General features: G+C 40.1%; 1 protein-coding gene across 1 annotated transcript in view; it reads left to right on the top strand.

Annotated features, from left to right (window-relative positions):
- lrp1bb (low density lipoprotein receptor-related protein 1Bb) overlaps nt 1-23,594 on the top strand; it is a 180,215-nt gene that overhangs the window by 21,322 nt on the left and 135,299 nt on the right. Inside the window, exon 3 of the mRNA XM_061088066.1 lies at nt 3,268-3,405. Coding sequence (XP_060944049.1) covers nt 3,268-3,405 — 138 coding nt within the window. The remainder of the gene's footprint in view (nt 1-3,267; nt 3,406-23,594) is intronic.

The following is a 23,594-nucleotide window of genomic DNA, read 5'->3' as shown; positions in this document are numbered from 1 at the left end:
ATTATCTGTTATTTTCCTCTAGGTTTTCAATATTCCACACGCGCTGCCAGCTGCTCAGATTAAAATAATTATCATAATGAACATGCTGTGGCTGCTGAAGTTTTAGTTTGGCTCAACTGATTCGTTCTCAGTTACTCAGTGGGGAAATAGCATTGTTTAATTATCATATCCTAGTGTGTAAATGCTTGGTAGTGCCACCTACAAGCCAGCGTTTCCATTAAACCCCCAATGCACAAATGTATCCTTCTCGTTCTAGAATAACAACTAGCTGGCACAAGAAGTGTGTGAAAGACTGTGCATTTAAAAAAAAAAAATAACGTTCATCCTCTGGAAAGCATGACACACTCGACCTGATTAGAATCAATTTGCATTTTCATTGTGACCAGGATGAAACTGATGTAAAAATGTAGCTCAACACACTGTTGTGTCAAAGCACAGCCTCACAGCACTGTTAGCACAACTGTAGAATCCTGGAACACAATCAAACACATGGCATATTCGATAACTGTGTATTTTTGCAAAAAATTCACTTAAAAATAAATCTCATTAACGGACATTTACATTTATCCGAGCAGTCCAGAGCATGTCTGGTCACATCTGGTAATACTAACCCTTGACCTGCTGCCCTACACTAGTTAATTCCTGTAATTATCTTGTCGTAAATTATATTTTTTAATATGAATCTTGTTTAGTACAGTTGGAACACAGATATGTGCTGGTTTGCAGAAGCGCTGGTAATATATGTGAAGTATTTACACTAGATGGGGATGTTTTATTTTAATTAATAGTTGTGTTATTGTAAAGTAAGACATTGATAAATATTGATGCAGAACTTAAATGTTTTCCACTTTGCCTGAATAAGCATATCTCACTGTAAAAAAATGTTTTGCTTACCAGGGGAAAATCTGTCTTCCACTCAAGGTGTTATGATTAAACTGGTTTTGTGCGCTTGCCCATTTCATCTGCGAGCATTATTCATTTATCAAACCATTACTGGGACAGCCTAGTTTTTACCAAAAATAATTAGAGATTAGGAATTCCCCAGTACTACAGGGATCTAGCACAATGTATCTGCTTTTAACTCTTTGACTCTCTGTCATCTGTCATCCACTAAATGTTAGAAGTGTTAAACTGCTGCACATCCATATGAATGCATTAAAAGATAAAAAAAATATACCGGTACTTTTGATATTTTTTCGGGGAACAGAAAATTGCATTTGGTGAAAGACTGAATGTAGAATTGCAGTTACACTTTGTGACATGTCAAAGACACATATTTGCAGCTGAAGCGGTGCTCATCTCAATGCTCATCATCATGAATGGTCTTCAGGGAATCGTATAAGTACCATTGGGTCGCGTAGCTGTCAGCGGATGTGTTCATTGAAAAAAAACAGCACTACCCTGCATGTTTGGCTCTGGGCCGCGGTCCAACTCAGTACAGTAGTGTAGGACCTGACACAGGAATCCCGAACACCTCAGTCGTTGAGAGACCATCTGTGTACCCCTGCATGACAGATCAGAGCCACTGAATATTCATGCTCCATCCTTTCCCCTCATCACATTAGATTAGAAGCCATGCGGTGAGACAGCGTGGGGAAAAGGCTGACAACACGGCTGCGTTGTCAGAGACTCTTACAGCTGCGTGTTAAATAGCACATTTGCCAAAACGGACATGAGCTGTAGTGTTGCGCCTGGTTGAATGTTCAGTGACAGAGTTCCATATATTTTATTCACCTCTGCTGTATTTTAATACAACGTTAATTATCTATTTATATTGAAACCTCAGGAGGAGGTGTTAACAAATACATCAATAAACACACATATCTGATTACAATAAAATTGTTTGATTATATTTTACCATTAGGTGACTGTTAAATAATAAGATCTACCACTTATCGAGTTTGAGTTTGATGTTTCATATGTTTCAGCTTTCTTTTCCTTATAATTCATCATTAATCACTGACATAAAAGTAAATTGTGTGAATACAGTACGGCCTCCTTCACCATTTTGAAGATGGAATCCTCCTCTTATTGATAGCAGAACAATGCAGATTTCTTAAGCAATATGTGCCTTTGTTCTTTGTTTTTTCATTATCATATATATCATACATTATCATACATTGGTACGATGGATCACAAATGTATGTTTGTACTTGCAGCTTGAAATAAGCACACATATCAAAAAGATCCATCCCAAAAGCAGCAGGGAGTGAGGGAAATGAAAAAGGCAAATGCTTTAAACATACTGGAGCTCAGCAGATGAGGCTGCCAGTTTGCTCATGTATGAAATATGAACTCTCAGAGACAAGGTCACTTATATTTGACTTACCTAAATGTGGCATAAAAATAGTGCAAATCACTGGGGCTTGAAGAGATGGCCAAGAAACCTTCATTAAAGAGGAACATCTCCCATCACCATTCTGAGGCAATAAAATTCTTGGGTGGGGAAACTAATGTGAGTCATTATTGTGTCAATACAGACGCTCTCCTACTCGTCCACATATTCCCTCTGTAAATCAGCGCCGGGATGACGGCCCTCTTTGTAAGAGTCGCATTAACTGTGGCATCTCTTACCTTCCAAAGTAGAAATGGAAGCTGTGAATAAGTGATTGCCCAGTCGAGATGGTCTAAGTGTGCCGGCATGTGACTTCTTATGGGCGGGGGAGCTCCAGGGATTGTTACAGATCCCATCACGTGGGTGATAAATCTTCCCATTAAGTGGCTGCAGCGGCGCACTGGTAATTGATATCAATGTAGTTAAGGTGGAGATGTGACACATTTACAGAGGCGGTGCAGTGGTCAGCTGTGTTTTATGTGCTCTTGTGGCTGAGGGTCGTCTATGTGCCTCATGAATCCTTAAGCAGCAGCTCGCTGCTGGCAGGGAGAGCAGTTTGTTACAGGACAGTGCGGCGGCTGCAGGAACATCTGCTTTGTGCAAAGAACAATGCTGTGAAGTATAAATACATTTGCATATGCATAGGTTTTTCCGCCTCCTATAAAAGAGGTCATATAGTCTCAGCACTTGGAAAGGCACTCAAAAAGAAAAATAAATTTACCTGCAAAAAAATGATAATGACATTGAAATATGCAATATGCTCTATTTCACATATGGTCTCTCTCTCATAATGTCCCAGTTCACGAGCTGATGAACACACTGTTAAAGCTCATGTAGCTTTTGCACTAAATACGTACTGATACCGAGCGTGAATAATGACTGTTATTAAAAGTAGTTCAGAGAGTTGACTGTTGTTTCTCTTGTTATTTCAGGTGCACAGGAGGTGGTGATCAGATGTCCACTCAATCACATACAGTGTACGGGGACAAAAAAGTGTATTCACTTCAACAAACTTTGCAACGGGGCTAGAGACTGTGAGGACGGCTACGACGAGGGAGTTCACTGCAGAGGTAAGAGTTAATGCTGTTTTCATATCCTGATTCTTGCCTTGGGTTTAGCATACATAATATAATAAGCATTCTCATTATTATGGCAATTAATTAGATCAAGCTCATCTTCTCTCCTCCGCGTCTTTATTCTTTTCGTGAAATTTATTTGACCAATTAAATCTGTATTGGATTTGTAGAATATAAATCGGTGGAAAATGTTAATCTTTTATTTTGTTTCCTGCTAATGTGCTTTGCATAAGATGCTCACTATTCTAAACGTTTAGTCAAGTCAATTTACGCCGGAGTGTGGTTTTGTGTTATAGTGGGAGTTTGAGGTTCATTTTCATGTGTACATCGATAAGCATTGTTTAATCTGCACTTTGGCACATGGTCATTCAACCTTTATGGCTTGAGGTTTGGATTAAAAATGGTCATTTGTAGTTATAGTGCAGACATATTGAGAACATGCCTTGGTTGGAATGGGCTTTAATAAGTCCAACTATTGAACCGCAGTTTGACTCAGTAAAACCACTCTTGTAGTTTATCTGAGGACGTAAAAGAAGACAAGTTCAACTCGGTCCACAAACTGAAGGCAAACTAGTGAAGCCGATTAGATGAACGAGATATGATTTCCATGCACAGAAAGACAGACGGACGTTTTGAGCTCCAACTTTCTAACTTCTGCTGTTGACCCGGTTGCCAAGGTGACTGCTCATCATCCTTCATGTCAGAGCGGGCCGGAAGAGCAGCAGGACAGCAGCACCAGGTGTTGTGTTGTACATACGTTTTTTGTTGTTCCTCCCATTCTTAGCAACTATTTCAGGCTGCTATACGGACACCTGGCTTGTCCGATAAGGCAGCATCTGCCTCGTGATGGCCGTGGTCCTGGCACAACATTAGCCCATGTCTGGCAGGAACCATGACCTTTTTTCTTGACCTATCAGACAGTTAAAGTCACGCTGAGCTTTTTCTCTGCGTGAGTGCAAGGTGCAAGGAAACGCTAGCCTCTGACTCCGAGTCCAAAAGGTTTGTGTGTTGGCGCAGAGCAGTAAAACTCTGGTGTTTCACTCCCAGACACTAATGCTCGCACTAAAGAATTTCCTTGGTAGACTGATAGACTGCCTGTGACGAGAGGGTGAAATCAAATCAATATTGATTGATGTGAGAAGACATTGTTAGGGTGTGTAGAATAGCTGGTTTGGTTTACAAGTAGCAAATTAAGTTTATAGATTACCTTATTGATGGGCGTAGAAAAAGTCTCAGTGCTACAAAGGCCTGGGAGGGTTTATAATGCAAACACATAGATATAAATATGATTTCCTGCTTCTCAAATTTGCCAAATTGTTTCTGACGGACTCAGTGATTTTCAGGGTTAATACTTCAGATCTGTTCATCCAACTACACAGCAAAACAGAATGAGGTCTGCGAGCGTGGTACAAACAGAAGACGCTGTTCATTTCATGTAAGGTGTAATGAAAATGCAAAATGCCATCTGGGAGAAATGCTCAACTCAGCCCCGGTAAAAAAACACACATGAGGTTTTTGCAGCCTCAACTATATCCCATCCATTTCTTTCTAGCTGCAAAAGTGAGTCATGGCAGGCGGATAATGACAGGTGATCCACCGATGCTGGAAGAACAAGATGATACAGATCTGCATTGTCAAACTTTACATTCAGATTAATATGCAGACTCTTCATAGGAGTCCTTTACACCTTCATCATGAATTGTAATAATACGTTAGTTCTGCTTCCAACTTGTTAAATACCGTTCATGTTACACATCCCCCAAAAGGAAACGTGTTAGACCAGAAACGTATTAGACCAGACATGGGCAAAGTACGGCCCGCGGGCTGTATACCCGTTGGGCTTTTTAACCCGGCCTGCCGAACTTGTCCAAATAATTAAATAATTTTTTTTTTTTTAGTATGTGCCACTTAAATGGCACATACTTATAGCACTTTGTAGTTTTGCTTTATTTTTGAAGAAATCTTACTTTCTTGATTCTTGTTGTTTTGGGTTTGAACCCTCGTGGTTGAATGTACTTATTGTAAGTCGCTTTGGATAAAAGCGTCAGCTAAATTAAATTTGCCAGGGAGTGTGATGTATAGGGATCGAAAGGGCACATGATCTCCCTTCACTTTTTCCCTTTGCCCTGTGAGCCCTTCTGTAAAATGAGAGGATCAAGGAAACGAAAAGTGGACAATGAGTGCCGAGTGTTTAACACGGAGTCGACAACAAAATATTTTTTCGCTGATGTCCATTCGAAGGCCGTATGCCTGTTATGCAGAGAAACTGTCGCAGTTTTCATGGAGTACAACATCAGCCGTCACTTTGCTACGAAGCATGCTAACTACGCTAGCAAGCAGTCAACGCAAGAACGGGTGGCTGCAGCTCAGAGGTTGGAAGCCAATTTACAGACTCAGCAAACATTTTTTTTGAAAGACAAACTGCGATTAAAGAGTCATCTACCAAGGCATGTTTTTTGGGGGGCATTCAAAATAGCAAAGGCTAGCAAGCCTTTCTCCAAAGGCGAGTTTTTGTTAAATGGCCTTGCAAATAAGTGCTTTGCTACTTGGTTAAGGCCAAATCCTTTCATGTAATGATTTTTCCATGTCATTTATATTAGTTCACAAAAACACTCTATCCACCTGTTCCTGGCCCGGCACCTCTGTCAAATTGTAGAACCCGTTGTGGCCCGCGAGTCAAAAAGTTTGCCCACCCCTGTGTTAGACACTATTCCAACATCCTGCTGGCTCACAATTAAAATATAGATGAGTAACAATAAGCACGACTTACCTTGCTGCATCGTACTGGGAACGCTAATCCCTCGCCGTTGGTGACGATGTCTCCAAGAAAGAAAATGGAACTCGGAAACCTCCCTTCCCGTTAAAAAATGTTAAATGAAGGGCAGAGCCACAAATGAAATACCAATAAATCCAGAGGCACACATTTTCTCTCGTTCATCAGTTTAATTTGGACGTTCTGCTTTGCATTTTAAATTTCAAAGTGTCAGGGTTAAAATGTTTTTTTTAATCTAAAGCTACCGAACGGGCGAGCAACTCACTGTTGCACAGCAGTATTCACCGTTCACTCTCCAAACAAGGTTGCAATATCTGCAACAAACAGTATATTTCCAGAATAAATCAAGAAGTTCATGCTTTTTGTTTTTTGCATGCCCCCCCCTCCCTTGTTTGCGTGGGTTTTCTCCAGGTACTCTCCCACAGATCAAAGACATGCAGATTGGAATCAGGTTAATTGGAGACTACAGGAGTGAATGTGAGTGAGAAAGGTTGTTTGTTTTAAGATGTTGACGCTGCAATGAACCAGCGACCACCCCCCCCCTGCTTTCAGCTGGGATTCGCTCCAGCGCAAAAGGATAAGCGGATATAGATAATGGATGGAACTACACATCGACTTTCTGTAGCTTTCAAATAAGGGCCATTTTTTTCAGACTACAATTCATACTGAAATCTTAATTTTTAGTACACAAAATGATCGTTTATTTTCACAGAAGAGCAATATTTATAGCTCCTTAAGATGTCTCCTGCTATCCGCTAATGCATTCCTGGTTATATTAATATGGATTATAAATAATGCTCTTTATTTTAATGACCACCATAACTCCAGCTACATCTGCTTTTGTGCTCATTTCATATTGAGTACTTTTTTAGTCCTGTTGAATTGTATAGATTTTATCACTGATTTATCTTTGTTGGCTTCATCCCCATTGTCTGGCCTTTTATTACTGCTATGAGTTCAGCTGTTAGATGTCCTTTCACGCACCCGTTGTCTATGGAGGGGAATCGAACGTGTGTAACATGGCACTTCTGTGTTGTAGATACTTTTTAAAAGGAAGTTGATGTGTGAGGATGAGCGATCTGAATGCTAACAGTCATACCTCATTATTCAACACCGCAGTCAGCAGCCTTGAAAACTTCCTAGCCTAAAGTTATAAAAAAGATCTGTTCTTTACTCTCGTATAAAATATAAATGCATTTGTTGACTTTTATAAAAAAAACCTCAAAATTTTATTTTAATGATAGGGTTGTGGTGATTTCATGGCAACCTGCTGCCTAATTTCCACTTAGGGACATATGCTCTAAACTTTGTGCTTCATCTCGCTCGCTCGGAAGCAGGAGAAATTGAGGTCACAGAAGAGAAGTTTTAGGCAACCAGCTGGGTCTCTTGCAAAACTTTTTTTTCCCTCCCTTTCCTGCCCACCTCTTATGAATATACATGCCGAACATCCCCAGAAGGGATTGGTTTGAAGGTGCCCTGATGGAAAACCACCAAACTCTTTGCGTTCACCTTCAGGAGACTTGCTCGTTCTTAATCACACGCTCGTGGCTGTGCCGTGGGATCTCTGACGTCTCCAATGCTCGCCTTGAGAAAGACAAATGTAGGAATTAGATAAACACAATTCGGCTTCAGACTTCATGTGTTATCTTTAGGGCACTCCAAGAAAGTGAACACAAACAAATTTATATCAAATGATGGAAAAAACGAATCAGCCTGGAGCTGCTTAGAAACGGAATTTGAAGACTTTGTAAAAGCGTAAAGCCCGGGATTAGATTTCTCCTAGATTTAAAAAATGAAAGCTTAAATCTGCTGCCAGGCCTAATCCATGCCTGGACACTGCTCATTCAATATTTTCACTTTCCCACAAAAATAAGTTCAATATTGAATTAGTGTTATTAATTCTAAATCAGAGGATATACTGATATCCTGTTCAGGACATTATTCTTGTTAATATCACAGTCTCTATCTCTATCTTTACCAACTAACGTATCACATCATGACAGAGGGAAATATAGATACAAATATTTATCAGTGACAAGTTCACAAGTTTGAAGCAGTGATGGGATCTTGACGATATCGTGTTGGCACATTGACATCAGTGTCAGTGGAAGATTGATCTGACACGTTGGTGCTTCAAAGTCAATGTCAGCTGTGCAGCCTTGATCAAATAAAGTGCTGGAAATAACCCCAGTAATGAAATCCAGTTATATTTTGATGGAGACTTAATTTATTATGGGGAAATTATGATATTTGATTGATTATGATATGAGATCTTCATTAATTTTTGTTGTATTGCTTAACACATCTGAGCTCCTCTTTTAGGTTTTTTTTTTAGACTTGTGTTGTGATAACTGTGATTGATGAACTGACACAATGTCGATTTATTTCCTACTTCAAACCAAGTCTGGTATGATGCATCTATATCACCAAATCGGATGCAACCTGTTACTGCAATATGAGTCATTCAGAAAGTCACCGGAGAAAAAAACTTTAAAAAATAACCTTGTACAACAGTTTTTGGTAGACTGAGGGTCAGGGTTAGAGAGCAGGTAAAGTAGATAAACCGCTAAATAAGTCATGTAGTGCAAAGGTGTATCCTCAGCCTATAGGTTGTCGCAGGGCTTCTCTCCTGACAACACGACACAGTGACTTTTTCCTCTCCACCGCATTATATCTGAAGGGGGTCTAAAGGTCAACCTGTTTTGTTTTCCCGTCATGTTCTTTCCGCTTCACTGTGTGTTAACTGATCTCCTGGAGCCAGCTAGTTTGAGGTGAATAGCTCGAATCAGCCGATATTTTCACCGTGCACGGTCGTGCTGCAGAAATATGAACTAGAAGCAAACAGGGAGATAAATGTGCTCCACTATTCAAATAAGGTTTTCCCCTTTTCTGTCAACCTAAATATAGAGATTTAGGTTTTTAAATGTTTTAATGTTGTTGGTCTCATTGTCTTCTTGTCTTAGTCCCAAATAAAAAGTTAATGATCAACGTATTTCATTGTAGTAGCTGTTTGTTAAAAAAATTGACAATATGAGACTGGAGAAATTGTTTTATCAAGCACAAAGCCTTAATCACACAGAATTATAATTATTGATTTTGAATGGCATGTGGCCTATTACAGCTGAGTTGTCCTCTACATTCTCTTTACTTTAATAGAAAATTAAGTAAGCTCTTGTCTTACTATATTTCTGAGTGATGGAATGTTTAATTAATAAAAAAAAAAATAACAGGCCGGTATACACGTACAAGTTGACTGCATACACACGGGTCACATCTTGTTCTCCTGCTGACATTTACACAACACATTAATAAGTACTCTGGTGTTTTAATTCCTGACTAAGCTCGACCCACATAATTATTTTCATCTTTAATAACCTCATGATTGTAATAGCTCATGATTGCTCGACATAATTGCTGATGATGTGGAGAACAGAAAATGGAATTCTATAAAAGGAAAACAACAGATATTCTTCATCTTTAGTTAAATTTCCATTTATTAAAGCACAAGGCGTGTGAAGTTAGCACAGAAAGCTGGAGAAACTCTGCGAAATTCACATGATGCACTAGACTCTCATTCTGTTCGGATCCCTTCACTCATATAATGCTCTGTTTAAGCTGTTAAACATGTGTTTACCCTCTCATTGCCAATGAAAGAGCTGCTTCACTGCTCACAATACAACCATAGCAGCCGCAGTTATTGCTGGCTCTTACGATTCCATCTCATCCTGCTGCATGCCTTGATTCGGAGTTTCCCCCCGGTGGGGAAGTTTGTTGCTCTCAGATCTCTCCCCTCTCTCTTTGTGCTAAGCTTTCAAGTGTGCTCTCTCTGGGTAGAATCGATCAATGTTCTGTCTCGACTGTCTAATATCTCCTTTTGTATCGTGGATACTTGTCTAAGTGAACTATAATTTTGTCCATGAGCTTCCACAGCTGGTAAAATATGAGGATTTCAAAACAATGCTTCCACTGATTGTATGAGGATTACATCAAGGATGCATGAAAACACTTTTCCACTTCCTGTTCCATGTGGTTCTTCAGCTTACTTTGACAGGGAGTGTGATTGAAGGTCAGTTGGCTCGTTATGCGGCTGTCGGGTAACGTAAGGCTGCTGATGGTGACAGACGTTTTTAAAAACACGACAACACAAAGGCTGACGAAAGGTCGATGCACATTATTCAACTTGAAATGAAAAGGAAAAGCTCAAGGAAAGAGGTACGAGTGCCATTTCTCTACATTTCACAAGAAAGGCCTAAAATAAACCGCAGATATGGCAGTTGAAAAAATGTTCCCTCTGCACATTATTTCAAAAATGCTCATGACACCACAGTAGCAAGGAAATTACGCAGGGATGACATGTCTGTTACACACTGGCCCTTTTCTGTTACTGAGTGGAAATGGGCACAAGAGTAAAAATACCAAGTGAAACAGAAAAGGAAAGAAAGTGAAAATCAAGTTTTAGTGTGGAACTTCATGGATGAACAGAATCAGCAGGCAACTGATTACTCTTTTGGTCTGGGTGGGTAGTATCAACATTGCTTCCAGTTTCATTTGCTTTGTGGTGCATTTTGGCATCTGCCACAAGTGCAGTGTCTTTTCTGCGTCTTTTTAATTTCCTTTATTCTTTAATAACATATAGTTTTTATCCATATATACAAAAATAGTTCACCTGCATGTTGTAATCTTGCCTAAAAACATGGCTGCACTCTGGGCTGAACAATAATCAGAAGCAGATGATTAGTTGTTAGTTGTTCACAGTGTTTGGAAGGATACTTTCAAAATGTATTTCGTTACAGAATACAGAATACATGCCCAAAAATGTAATCTGTAACGTATTCCATTACATTAACTAATCTGAGTAACGTATTCTGAATACTTGGAATACTTCCGGTTTGTATTGCATTTTTTAAGTGTATGATTGCGGCGTTGTTATAGTCAGTGGAGCAGCAGCAGTTTAAACTCTCTCTTGGCTGATGCGGCGGGCCAGCTGGATGTCCAGCTCCCATCCACTGCCACCTCTGTGCGGGTCCCACCGGAGGCTGAAGCACCGCACTGCGCCAAGGCTGCCTCGCGTCGTGCTGCGATCGTTTCGTTGAGTCTATTTTAGTTTGCGCTTGACGCGAGCGTATCGCTCCAGGAAACACACTGAAAAATGATTTTAAACGATATTGATGACATATTTTATATGATATAAATGATAAAGTATGCATACCATAGTTTGTATTCCCCTTCTGTTGTCCTGGAGTTTTAATTTTACCAATTTTACCAATCACATTATTAAATGCCCCCTTCTGACCATCCACTACAGACACACAAGCAGTCATAAAGATAAAAAGAGAGAGAGGGGGGGACTCCCCATTGGCTTGAGTGGAGAATACGTAATTTACCCTCGACACCCGACATTGAACGGAGCTAACAGCGGAGAAGTTCTTGAAGATGGATGACATTAAATTATTGATGATATTATTAGCGCTGCCCGGCGCTTCAGCGTCCGGTGTGAACCCGGCGTGCCTCGCTGGTCTCCTGCAGATCCATGACAGCGGAGCTCTGGAAGCGCAGGTCGGTCTTCTCTCACCAGGCGCTGGAAGGGCAGCTTGTGGATCAGCAGCTCCGTAGATTTCTGGTAGCGACGGAACTCTCTCAGAGCCACGGTCCCGGGCCTGTAACGGTCCCGGGCCGGTAGCGGTGAGGCTTCTTCACGCCGCCGGGGGCCTGGGCGCTCTTACGGCAGCCCTGGTCTCCAGCTGCTTCCTGGGGGTCTTTGCCGCCGGTGGATTTACGAGAGAGGGAATAAACTCGTGAAACAGAGAAGTACCGTCATGTAATCCACTGATTTCAACAATGTAACTGTATTCTGAATACCATCTTTTTAATTTGTAACTGTAACGGAATACAGTTACTCATAATTTGTATTCTAAATACGTAACGCCGTTACATGTATTCCGTTACTCCCCAACACTGGTTGTTCATCATTTGAAACCTTGTGCAGGTCAAGGTCTCTGATCTCCTCTTCATTGTCTTGTATATGGTTGCCTTTCCGATTTGTTAAATGAAAGCTTTTCATAAAGCAATCGTTATTATCAAATAACCCTGAGCCTCAGTTGAGTACTGATTTCAAGAACTCATTCACATATGCATTGTATCATAATAGTGTCCACATCTTGTTGAAGCTGTGGTTTTGTGAAGTTCTTTTCCGGGCAAAATTAGTATAACTCGCTGAAGGTGTTTCAGCTAATAAGTCCAATGACACATGCCCTTTTGATTATTTTTCAATGTCACTGTCTGGCCACCAGAACAATCATTGTAACTTTGAGTCATCAGGTGCAATCTCAACGTAATGGTACAATCTTTTCAGTATAAAACTGCAAGTGGGTCCCAGTGGAAATGTACACACTTATGGAATAATAGTAAGATGGGCCATAGAAGCAGCTCTTGGTTCGGAATGTTCTTGCAGAAATGAGACACAAGTCTTTTGAACAAGGGCCCCACTCCTTTTTTAATCATGTTTCCAGGAAATTATTGCTGAAATTCAGATTAAACTTGGGTTTTTTCCAGTTGGCGACTGTAGTGGAACAGAAATGTTGTGTTATGGTAATTTGAGCTTGTTCACAATTCAGTCAGGCTCATGTGGACAGGATGTGCACAAATTGGTTGTTGTTCCATAGACATTTCAACAACATATTTTTAAACACATCTAATGTCTATCGCCTCCCATAGCTCCATTATTTTAGATGTGCAGATCCAATCCAGTCCACTATCTGCATCAGTCTGGTTCAGTTTAACATATTTTCGGGAATAACCTTCCTTCTAACCTTCTTATAAAGTGATTTATTTCTTTGCATCAGGTTGGATGTCGGGTTTTCCAGGGGAATACTGGCTTACTTTTTATGACAGTATTTCATTCCTGTACAAAAGGTGGCAGCACTTCCTGAATCCAGGAAAGCACACACACACCTTAATGATCTCATTACCATTTGGCAGCTTGACCTGGACTGGCACAATCGCTAGAGATGGTTATCGCTAGGAATTCTCTAAGGAAACTAGTGGAGTATTCACTTGTGCTGCCGTAATTGCCTCAGTGCAGCGGTTCTCAACTTGAAGAGCTTTGTTTTTCCCAGCATTCAACATCGGATGTTTTTTTTCACACAACACACTTTCTGCTGAGCCTCTTCCTGAAGTCCTTTCTTGAGTGAGTAAGTTTGTTCACACATGCAAGGCAAACTGAATTTAAAGAATACAGCCTTCTCTTCAAGCTTTCTTTTACTCAACTTTTTTTACAGTTTAGAGTGTTGCAGGCCTTTTCACAGTTAGACACGATCTGTTTTGTGCTGTTGTAACTAATGGATCTCCAAGGTAATGCCCTGGCTGTTCCAGCAGTGTAGCTGCTCTGAAAGACTTTCAAGTCTCTCTCTTGGTCAAGGCGTTGTGTATTTTCCTAAAAGGAAGGGTCACATGTGATGTTTGCTTCCCTTTCATTGAAGTCAACCAGTTGCTTATAACTGATTCTTTACTTATTCCTACGCAACTGAGTCCTTCACCTGTGTCAGCTTCATCCACTACATCAGTACCATCATGTCAAAACATTTGCCCTCTATATGTTACAGTTTCCCTCTGACATTTCATCATGTCCTTTATATTTTCATATTCCATCATTTCTTTAGCATTTACTTGGCCTCTTCTCTTTTCCACAACAACTTTCTTTAAGACCCTCTGCTTCAGCAACACTGCTGCCCTCTTCTCCCCTCGGCCCACTTCACCCTTGTTTCTCTCCATTCACTTTGTCTGCTTCTAGCGCTCCAGTCTTTAGATTCTGGTGTGTGTATTTGCACTCGTCAAAAATCCTCTGAATGTTGTTAAATGTTACGGTGCTGATGACGTGTGGCAGCTTCCTCCAGCCCCCTGATTTTAAAGGCCCTCTAATATATACGATATGTTTCTGCCATGCTAAGTTAATGCCGACTTTTACACATCAATGATTTCCATATCATAGCACAAATTGTCTGAGGCAACGTGTTTGCCCTCTGCAGAGACAACGCTGATTTAAGCCATTTGAGGATTTGAATCAAAGCACTGGCTGAAAAGTAGGAAAATAATCTCATTACTGATGTGCTCGTGAGAAACTACTGTCTCTCGGTTCATGTTCTGGGGAAAACACAAAGCATGAGTGTACACTTAAAATAAGTAGTGTATACTTTTGTTCGGGACTTTGAGCCCTCTGCAAAATAAACAATGTCTAACATGCACCTTCCCTCCCACACTCTGTTTCTACACAACATCAAATTCTCTCACTTGATTAACTTTTCATGACAACATCTCAAACACAGGGATGAAGGAGCTTAAGATAACTGATGCGCTTCTTCCAATGCGACTGGTCCTGAATGCAACTCTTAAATTTTGCTCCTCTAATGGATTGAGAACATTTGCAGTAAATCGTCAATGTCATCGCTTTCCTCTCTCTCTGGTGACATGTGCCATTCTTTCAGTGCAGTAATGGACATTTTACTGATGAAGATGATTTTGTATTCACCTCCACCAAGGATGTTTTCTTATGCATCTGTTACTTAGATCAGGGGGCGGCTCCAGTAATTTATTTCCTCCTTCTTAAACATTGCGAATGTGGACAATTTCATGCAAATCCAAATAAATGCTTGGATCTAGTGACTTAAAATGTGTTTTTTATTCAGGGACTGTAAGAGGGGATCTATACAGATTGTGATTCATAATTTCAACATTATTTTATATATTAATTCAGTTTAAGATCCAGATAGATCTGATGATTGGAAGGCCCTTTCTCAAAAATGTTTTTCTCTTACAATTTTAGATTCTAAGGCACATTTTGCTTCGCTGTTTGAGAAGTTGAAGATCCAAGTGTTGTTGTCCTGATAACACTTGTTTCGATTGACTGCCAGACCCGACTGCACACTTACAGAAACACAAACAACACACACATCAGCAGACACTGACAATCAATATTTCATGCATCTCACTTTGTTGTTCCACAGTCTGGGAAGATATTGTCACTCATATCATTACTTCCTCTAATATGAGGAAACAATCTGGTGTCATCAAATCCTATTACGGCGGATTTCCTTCCTCAGGAGTGGTTAGAATTAAAATGTCATTGTTTGTCGCAAGATTTCTACACCCACACCCAAGACGTTTCTTCCAGTATTTAAGGGCATGTCAGAAACCTGGCAGTGCACCAGTTCTGAAATCCCTCAGCAAATTGTGCTTTGAGGGATTAACAACATTTACTGTCACATTTGAGCCGTATTTGAGCTACAGGATTACATTTTTTTCAAAAGTACATGTACATGCACATGTAGCTCTCAATTTCTTGAGGAAATTATACCTTGTAGACCATCCGGACAGCTCCACGTCACATCAAAGCTGACATACTTGGGCTTCTCAGATAACTATCTAAATACTTAACTTGTGTCACTGCAATCACAGCACATCTTATAGAAATGATATTTCCCTGCACACACGTCTTGAATGTTTGAACCCCAGAGAGTATGTGACCCAGTTTCATCGTTGTGGAATCAATCTTGTCTTTCTTGCCACCCAGAGGATACCAACCACAGCTTTCCACTTGGAGAATGGGTTAAGCTTGTAATTTATGGGTGGAAACTCCACTCATTAAAGGTCCGTGTGCCGGCCACGGGTGTATACCTCCTGTGTTGGGTTTGCATATTAATTTAGTCCCACATTAAATACAGGCTTTGCTTGCAAACATAGATTTTTTTGGGGGAAAGGCTGGCTATGCACAGGCAAAGGCATCCCTGAAGGGAAGCCATAATTAGGCCAGATGGGGCAATCTGACTGTTAGCCTTGGGTTAGTTTCTCCTTGTCCATGGTCGGGCTTCTTGTGTGTGTTGGCAGAGGAACAATGCCACAGTTACCATTCATACTCTGCCATCTGTTTGGCTGAACGGTAAGGTCTGAGAAACTCCTGCTCGAGTGGTTCGCTATAGATGTGTGAGTTTTTCCTTTGACTGATGCTTTGGAGGGAATTCTGTGTCCGTAATACTCACCATTGCCAAGCTTTTCATAGATATTAATACCTTTCCTACACAGCTTTTGTGTAAAGTAACATAAACTCTGCAGCAACTGTGTTTTCAAAAGGATAAACCAATTTTGGCTGATTTGAGGAAAGATTACATATTTGGACTGGATTTACTTGTCCGAGGGATGTTGTGCGGTTGTAGCATAACCTTCACTAGTCAGTTATTTTCATCTCATCGGTTTCCATCTCAAAAGTTGGTATTTTTTCACCCCATCCCAATAATAATTCCAGCCGCAATCACCCAGTGTTTCTCTGGGAGCTCGCTGTTTCACATATCACTTAAATCCTATCTGAAACAACGTCCTTGTAGTTTTACTTAAGCCTTGAATTTTTATCATTGGTAAAATAGCTTTTTTGCTTATTTCAACGATAGTCTGATGTTAGGGAAATAGTCTCGCGGTATTGACGAGGTATTATGTTAGTAGACATGTTGGCTGCCATGGAAACATAGTGTTCATCCACGCAGTACTACCTGGTCGAGCAAAAACCTCAATCCAAAGATAGTTCTGGATTTTCCTACACAACATTCAGGAGGAACGATGGACCGTTCGTCCTGAAATATTACTTCAGTTGCCGGCTGAGAGCTGCTCTCACGTGAGACTATTTCCCTAACATCAGACTATCGTTAAAATTAAAATGCAATTCGACCTGGCATGGAGCTGCAGCTGGTGGATAGCCACCTTGACATTATCATGTGACCTCGATAAACTTGGGAATTCATTTTTCCATCCAGGATGGTCGGCAGGCAGGAAACGGAGGTAGCAAAGCCCCCCCAAATCATGATCTGCATGTTAACCCTTTGATACACAACATGGGTCAAAGTGACCCGATGGAGTTTTAATTGTAAATATCTTTGCAATAAATGTATTTCATCATTCAGAATTCAAGGAATTCCTCAATTAACTTCTTTTTGATCATTACAAATTCTTATTTTTATTTGTCCTTATTTACTTTTTTAATAAAAATCATTTTTGTATCACTACCCCTCTAAGGCACAACATGGGTCAAAAATGACCTGTATTCATTTCACATGTTATTTCATGCATGGCTGTGCTTTTTTGCTATATCTTTTAAAATCTATTTATTTAATCATTTAATATTAAAAAGTATTAATTAAAATATCTTGTTTTTGATTACTACAAATCATTATTTTCAGTTTCTCTGTCTTAATTTTTGAACTAAAATAGTTTTTGTATTACTACATCAAGTTTACACACATGGGTCAAACATGACCCATGTAAGAATTTGTGATGATCAAAAACAAGTTAATTGAGGAATTCCTGAAATTCTGAATGATGAAATAAATTTATTGCAAAGATATTTACAATTTAAACTCCATCGGGTCATTTTTGACCCATGTGTGTAAACTTGATTTAAAAATACAAAAACTATTTTAGTTAATAAATTATGAAAGATAAAATGAAAATAATGATTTGAGGTAATCAAAAACAAGATATTTAATGAATACTTTGAATATTAAATGATGAAATAATTAGATTTCCAAAAATATAGCAAAGAAACACTCAGCCGTGCATGAAATAACATTGAAAGTCAATACGGGTCATTTTTGACCCATGTTGTGCCTTAGAGGGGGTTTGCATAGCTTGTGTATCAAAGGGTTAAGGAAAGAAAAACGAATCTGTTATAACAATCATCAACTCGACCAGGACAGATGGGATAAAAGGCCTGGTACAAATGTTTGGAAGGTATTTCTTTATGACGTAATAGTAAATGATGACTTATTTTTCATTCACTACATGCTGCAGTTGCACTGTCTCTAAATCGGTTGTTTCTCCTCTCGAGTGCGAAAGCTTGACCACACAGTTTGTGCTGATTTACGCTCACCATATGTTCCGCCAGTGATATGCTGACATTTCAATTTTCAGATCACTGATAGAATTTGAGGGAATCATAACTGGCTCAAAGTCCCGATTTAACAAGGCAGCAGAATCTCCTGAGCTTTGCATACAGTATCTCAGCCAGTATCTTTTTTTTTTAAACCAGGCATAATGTGATAACAGATGGAGTTAATTTTGTGCAATTGCGAGAATCATTCTGTTGATACATCTGATTATGGAAAATTACACTGCTGTAGACTGCAAATTAGCACTGGGCTTTCTGCTGTGAATATGCATATGCCTCTGTGCTTCAGACCGACTAACATTTGACCGCATATTCTCAGTGATTCAAACATTTTACAAATCCCAGCTTCCCATTGTGTGAAAGGGTATCGGATGACAAGGCACAACTGTTTGTTGAGCAACGCGTGAATTTTTTTCTCTCCTTTGCTCTGAACTTCAGCCGTCACCTCTCAGAATGTGTCGTCATTGTTCTTTTAGGAGAAATAGATCTGAATAAAATTAATCATGCTGCCTCTGTATCATGCCTGTCATATATTGACAAGTTTAAAGTATTTTTATTTAATGCCAATTAATGCCGGTATATATTAATAGTAAATGAGAAAGGTTATAGATGACAGGGGGGGAAAGAAGCTTTTTCACAGCGTGTGATTTTCATGACCTATTTGCAGACCATGGTATCAAGGCTACTACATGCACTTCTCTATTGACTCATGCTCTCAGTGGAAGCACTGCATAGCTCTAGATATGTGCACGGAATCAAGCAGGCTCAGTGGCAGATATACAATCCCTGCAGCACTTGGTGTTTGCCAAGAGGGAAGGCTGATCATCTGGTGTCTTTGAGCTGATATAAGGATTACGTTTGAATATCTTCAGCCCAGCATGTAATCATTTTGCACAGTGCTTCACAACAGGGAAAGGTGCTACTTACCCGTACCACGCGATGAATAATAATAAAACACAGGTCACATGGGCACCATACTCGAGCCGGTGAACGAGCAAACAGAGACGGCTGCAGCAGCGTCGGTTTTTGACCGACCTGTAGAGGGCTGAAAAATTGTTCAAAACTACCTCAAAATACTTAACAGGGCAACATTGTGGATGATTCTCACTGTAGCATAAGGATTTACTGCAGCCACATAGAGAGATAGAGTATTTGGATCTGAATTGTCAGTAATTAAACTTTATTTTAATGCAATAAGACGTCTCTCACTGCTGCATCCATTGAAATCCATGCACAGAGCAAAACAATAACAGGAACTGAGGAAACTCACGCATCACTATGCATAATACATGACTATTACACAGCCTCTGGTCCACATTTCCTACTTCCTGCTAATTCCTGTCCTGCTTCTATAGAAAAACTCATCACAACTAATCTACAGATTTATTTTTAAGTTTCCAAAGAGCTTTCTATTACAGCCCTACTGTGGAGCCACTCTAACAGCCAGCCAGTCTGCACCCTGTTCTTTCACGGAACCATTGTTTTTCTTGGTTTTGACTGACATACAGTGCATTCAAAGTGTGTGAGAGTCAGACGGGCCTGGGAGTCTGTTTATACTGAAACCATTCAAATGCTAATGCCTCAGAAAGATGGCAGACTGTGACAATGTATCGCATGTGGCTCTTTGTAGCTCGGTGTAATTGTGGTTATTTTCAACCTGAGGCCCTTTTTCCCCCCGGAGCTATCATGATGGGCGATTATATTTGCCATTTTTGTCATTTCACTCTCAACAACTTCATCGCTCCATTTTGCCTGGAGTGCAGCCTGAAGTCCACCCCAATATGTCCGCCACAATCTCACTCCATACAACCCACAAATAACCCAAACACATGCTTGTCTTCTAGCTGGACGTGAAGGTTTTTGGTTCCTAGCTTGTTGCTTATAGTCACAGAAAATGTCCGTCAGATTGGGTGACTTGGGATATTTAACTCACTCCAAAATTATGGCACAGCCTTTAAATATAGCAATTCATGCTGATGACAGAACTACAAATTTAATGTTGAAAATGAATTTAGTGATCCTTAAGATTCAGACCCGGCTTGTCTCCCTGGGAACCCAGGCTTTAGTTCTGAACTGGAGTTAATCAGGTTCTTAGAAAAAAATAAAATTAGTGCATGTTTCTAATTTACGCCTGTAATGAGTAATTCAGCGCTGCACAAAAGATGCACTTGTTTTATGTAATGTCATAATCAGCGCCGCATTGTGTCAGCACATTAAAAATGTGAACCAACAGACTGTTACTTTCATTCTCAGAGGGTAAAACTTTAATGGTGTCTTGTTAAATCAGGCTGAAAATGCATCCCGAGCCACAGTGTGATCATTCTGTGTTTTCCTGAGTGCCTGTGTAATTTGTGTATGTATGTATTTCTTTTTAAGCGCGGCGCTTCCCCTGTACATCTGAGAGATTTACATTTTTCACATCTAAGCAGTTCTGTCTTTAAATCAAAGAACAGAGTAACGGAATGAGCTCCTGAAACACATCTAAAGAGCGGAATGTTTCATAAAGAAAGAAAAACTAAATGTAATTTGGCAGCAGTACAATTCCTATAAAAACCTGTGAGCCAATGCAAATATATATCATATATTCATAAGTTAGTGCATGAAGGCAACTGGACTTGCTTGTGTGTCTTGAAAAGTCTTCTTCAGTTCTTACTGACTTATGGGAGGTTTCAGGTGTTTAACCTCTGTGGGTCTGTACCTGTGTTGAGAGTCGTTACGTTGAACAGGCAGGTTGGCCACCCCACCGGTTATGGGTCGTTGGGGTCCTCTGCGTGTGATTGGTTGTTAATAAATTGCAGACCCACCCTGCTACTGGTTGAGTCATTATGGTTAATGGAGTTGGGTTGTGATTGGGTGTTGAGCTGTCAGGGGAGAGAATTTAGGACATTGTAGGTGTAAATTGTTGTCTTATAACACTTCCTCTGTTCAGAGAGGGATTTTTCAGGGTGACAAAGATTAATTCTTCCACCATCTGTCTTCTCCTGGCCAAATTGGGGCCAGCTGCGGCTGAGGGGATAGAGCGGTCGTCCTCTAACCAGATCAGAACAGTTCGATCCCGGGCGAGATACTGAAGAAATCAAGCTGCTCATAGATGCACTGTGTGAATGTATGCGCGGGAGGCAATACAGTGTACCGATAAGAGCTTTGAGTGCCCATCAAGATATATAAATACATAACCATTTACCATTACCATCCACAGAAGAGTGTGAGTGAACTGCTGAGTCCTGGCCTGTGTGAAAGACTAACATCACATCTAGGGAACAGAGTTAAAGAAGTGCAGCTCGCCCTCCAACTGAACTGAAACATCGAAAGAAGAGTTTCTTTCATCGTCTTTTGTCTGAAACTGTGAGGCCCTTGCTAACCTTCCTGATATGTTTAGTAGTTTGAAATAGCTATTTCATTTTTTTATCCTGTAAAGATGTTACCTTGCTTTCAAGTGATAACTTTAAGGTCTCTCTTAGTGGGGGTAAAATTACTTTGTCTGAGAAAATCTCTCCAGGCTACGTTGTTAGAAAGCTTCATTTTCTGCACAGTTTGAGTCTCTGGTAGTGTTAGCAGTGAGGAGAACAATTTGGCCGGTGAATGTATCTCCGAGGTCTTTTGACATCATTAGAGAATTTCAGACTGAGAATGAGCAGCACACATGTTTTTACAGGATGGGAAATTGCTCTCAGAAATTAGGCCTTTTTGATAAATCGGTTCCCTGCTGATTTACATAAAATTATTCATACAAAAAATGTTGGTTTATATTTCAATGTCACAAAAATGTAATGGATTAATTTGAATTTGCATGGACAAAATGTTTTTATGCACTGGGTTTCAGAACAGAGCTATTCCTCTGGACCCACTGTATGTATTTGGGTTTTGTGTCTCTCTGTATTAAATAGAACCTGGATGTTTTCTCTATAACAGTAGAAGATCTTTTTTTTATATTTAGATATTTCTTTTGGGGCTCATGATTCTGTGTCACGCCTTGTCTAGTGCAGAGACTTATTTTGTCAACCACCTAGTGTGTTTGAGCTTCACTTGGCAACTTTGGATAAATGCCTGCATGTTTAACTTATAGCAAAAACCTCCACCTGACAGTCGCAATTATCTAGAGTAATGAAGTATGGAGCAACCCCAGGATGATTTATGTCAACAGCATGTCCTTTAAGCACATCAAAGCAGTGCCTTTCTGCAGGAGGAGTTTGTTTCCAGAGTCAGCTTCAGCTGTTTGCTGCCACAAAAGCATCTCCTCCTCATGAGCAAGCATCCAAGCAGGCTCTCTCTCGGTCATGGAGGACCACAGCCTGCTGCCGTTCACCTCGTTCAAACGTCTGTGTTTCCCTGTTCTCCATCTGCTGCAAAGAATAATCCCTAAAAATTAAAAATTCAGTTCACTCAACCCTCTGTCAGTCAATGCCCCACTGAGGACTGTGTGGAAACCAAAATGAACATAAAGTTCAGCCCTGTGGTCCCATCCCAGCCCCCTGTGGAGCTGTTAAAGGATGCAGGCTTATCATTCTGCACCATTTTGTTTTTGAATAGCAACTCTTTGTATACACTTGAGTGGAGCTCACGCTCACACAGTTGTGACTATTTCCTCCAGTTATATGGTGTAATTATTTAAAGCCCATTCAGATCTTAACACAGATTAACAACAGTGAAGAAGTGGAGTTGTGATTATGTACGTTTGTCAGAATGCTTCATGCCCGGCCTCAGCTTGTTAGTTACACGCCATATTTCTTTGCTATATCCTCATTTCCCTTCGCTATTAAACCGATTTTATGATTATCAGTTGACGTATTGCTCCACAACAAACATTCACTGAGCTCTGCAGCACATATTGCTCTCCAAACAATCCAGCGGCACCATCCATCTTAATGTGTCAGTGAGCTGCAGAGAAGTTTAGATACTGTAATGAAAAACAGACCTCTGATAACTCGCTGTTTTTTAAAAGTGACTGATCCACTGACATTGCATAATTCCGACTTCTCAGAATTCGTCTCATTTTATTCAGAAAGCAATGATAACTGAAGCTTTGATTTTCATTCAGCTCCCATTGTGCTGTTGGATTTAAGTACACCCTGTCAAGATTTATTTTTCTTCTTCATACCGTCTTGAGCTTGTTTTCACAGGAAAGAGCAGGGACAATCAATGCAAGCTTTTATCTTTTGACTGTAAATTGACATTAATTAATGTTCTGCTATTGGCATATCAATCATTGTGCTAGTAAAGCTTAATTTTGAGCTTTTTTCCTCTGTGCCATTTGTTCTGCCGAACATTCATCTTACCATAATTAGTTGTTCTTTGTTCATTTCGGTTGAAAGATTGGTGCAGAGCATCCTCACCAGTCACAATAATCAGAAAATACACAGGAAGTTGGTGTTTCATGAGATCCGCTACCAGTCAATTAATGTAGCAAATGATTACTTCACAGAAAAATGGCGGAAATATCTTTTAACTCCTTATTATCAGACGTCTCAGAAACTTTACAACAAA

This window comes from Limanda limanda, chromosome 16, assembly GCF_963576545.1.
Source record: "Limanda limanda chromosome 16, fLimLim1.1, whole genome shotgun sequence".
Taxonomy (NCBI): Eukaryota; Metazoa; Chordata; class Actinopteri; order Pleuronectiformes; family Pleuronectidae; genus Limanda; species Limanda limanda.
This window is presented reverse-complemented; position numbering and strand designations above follow the sequence as displayed.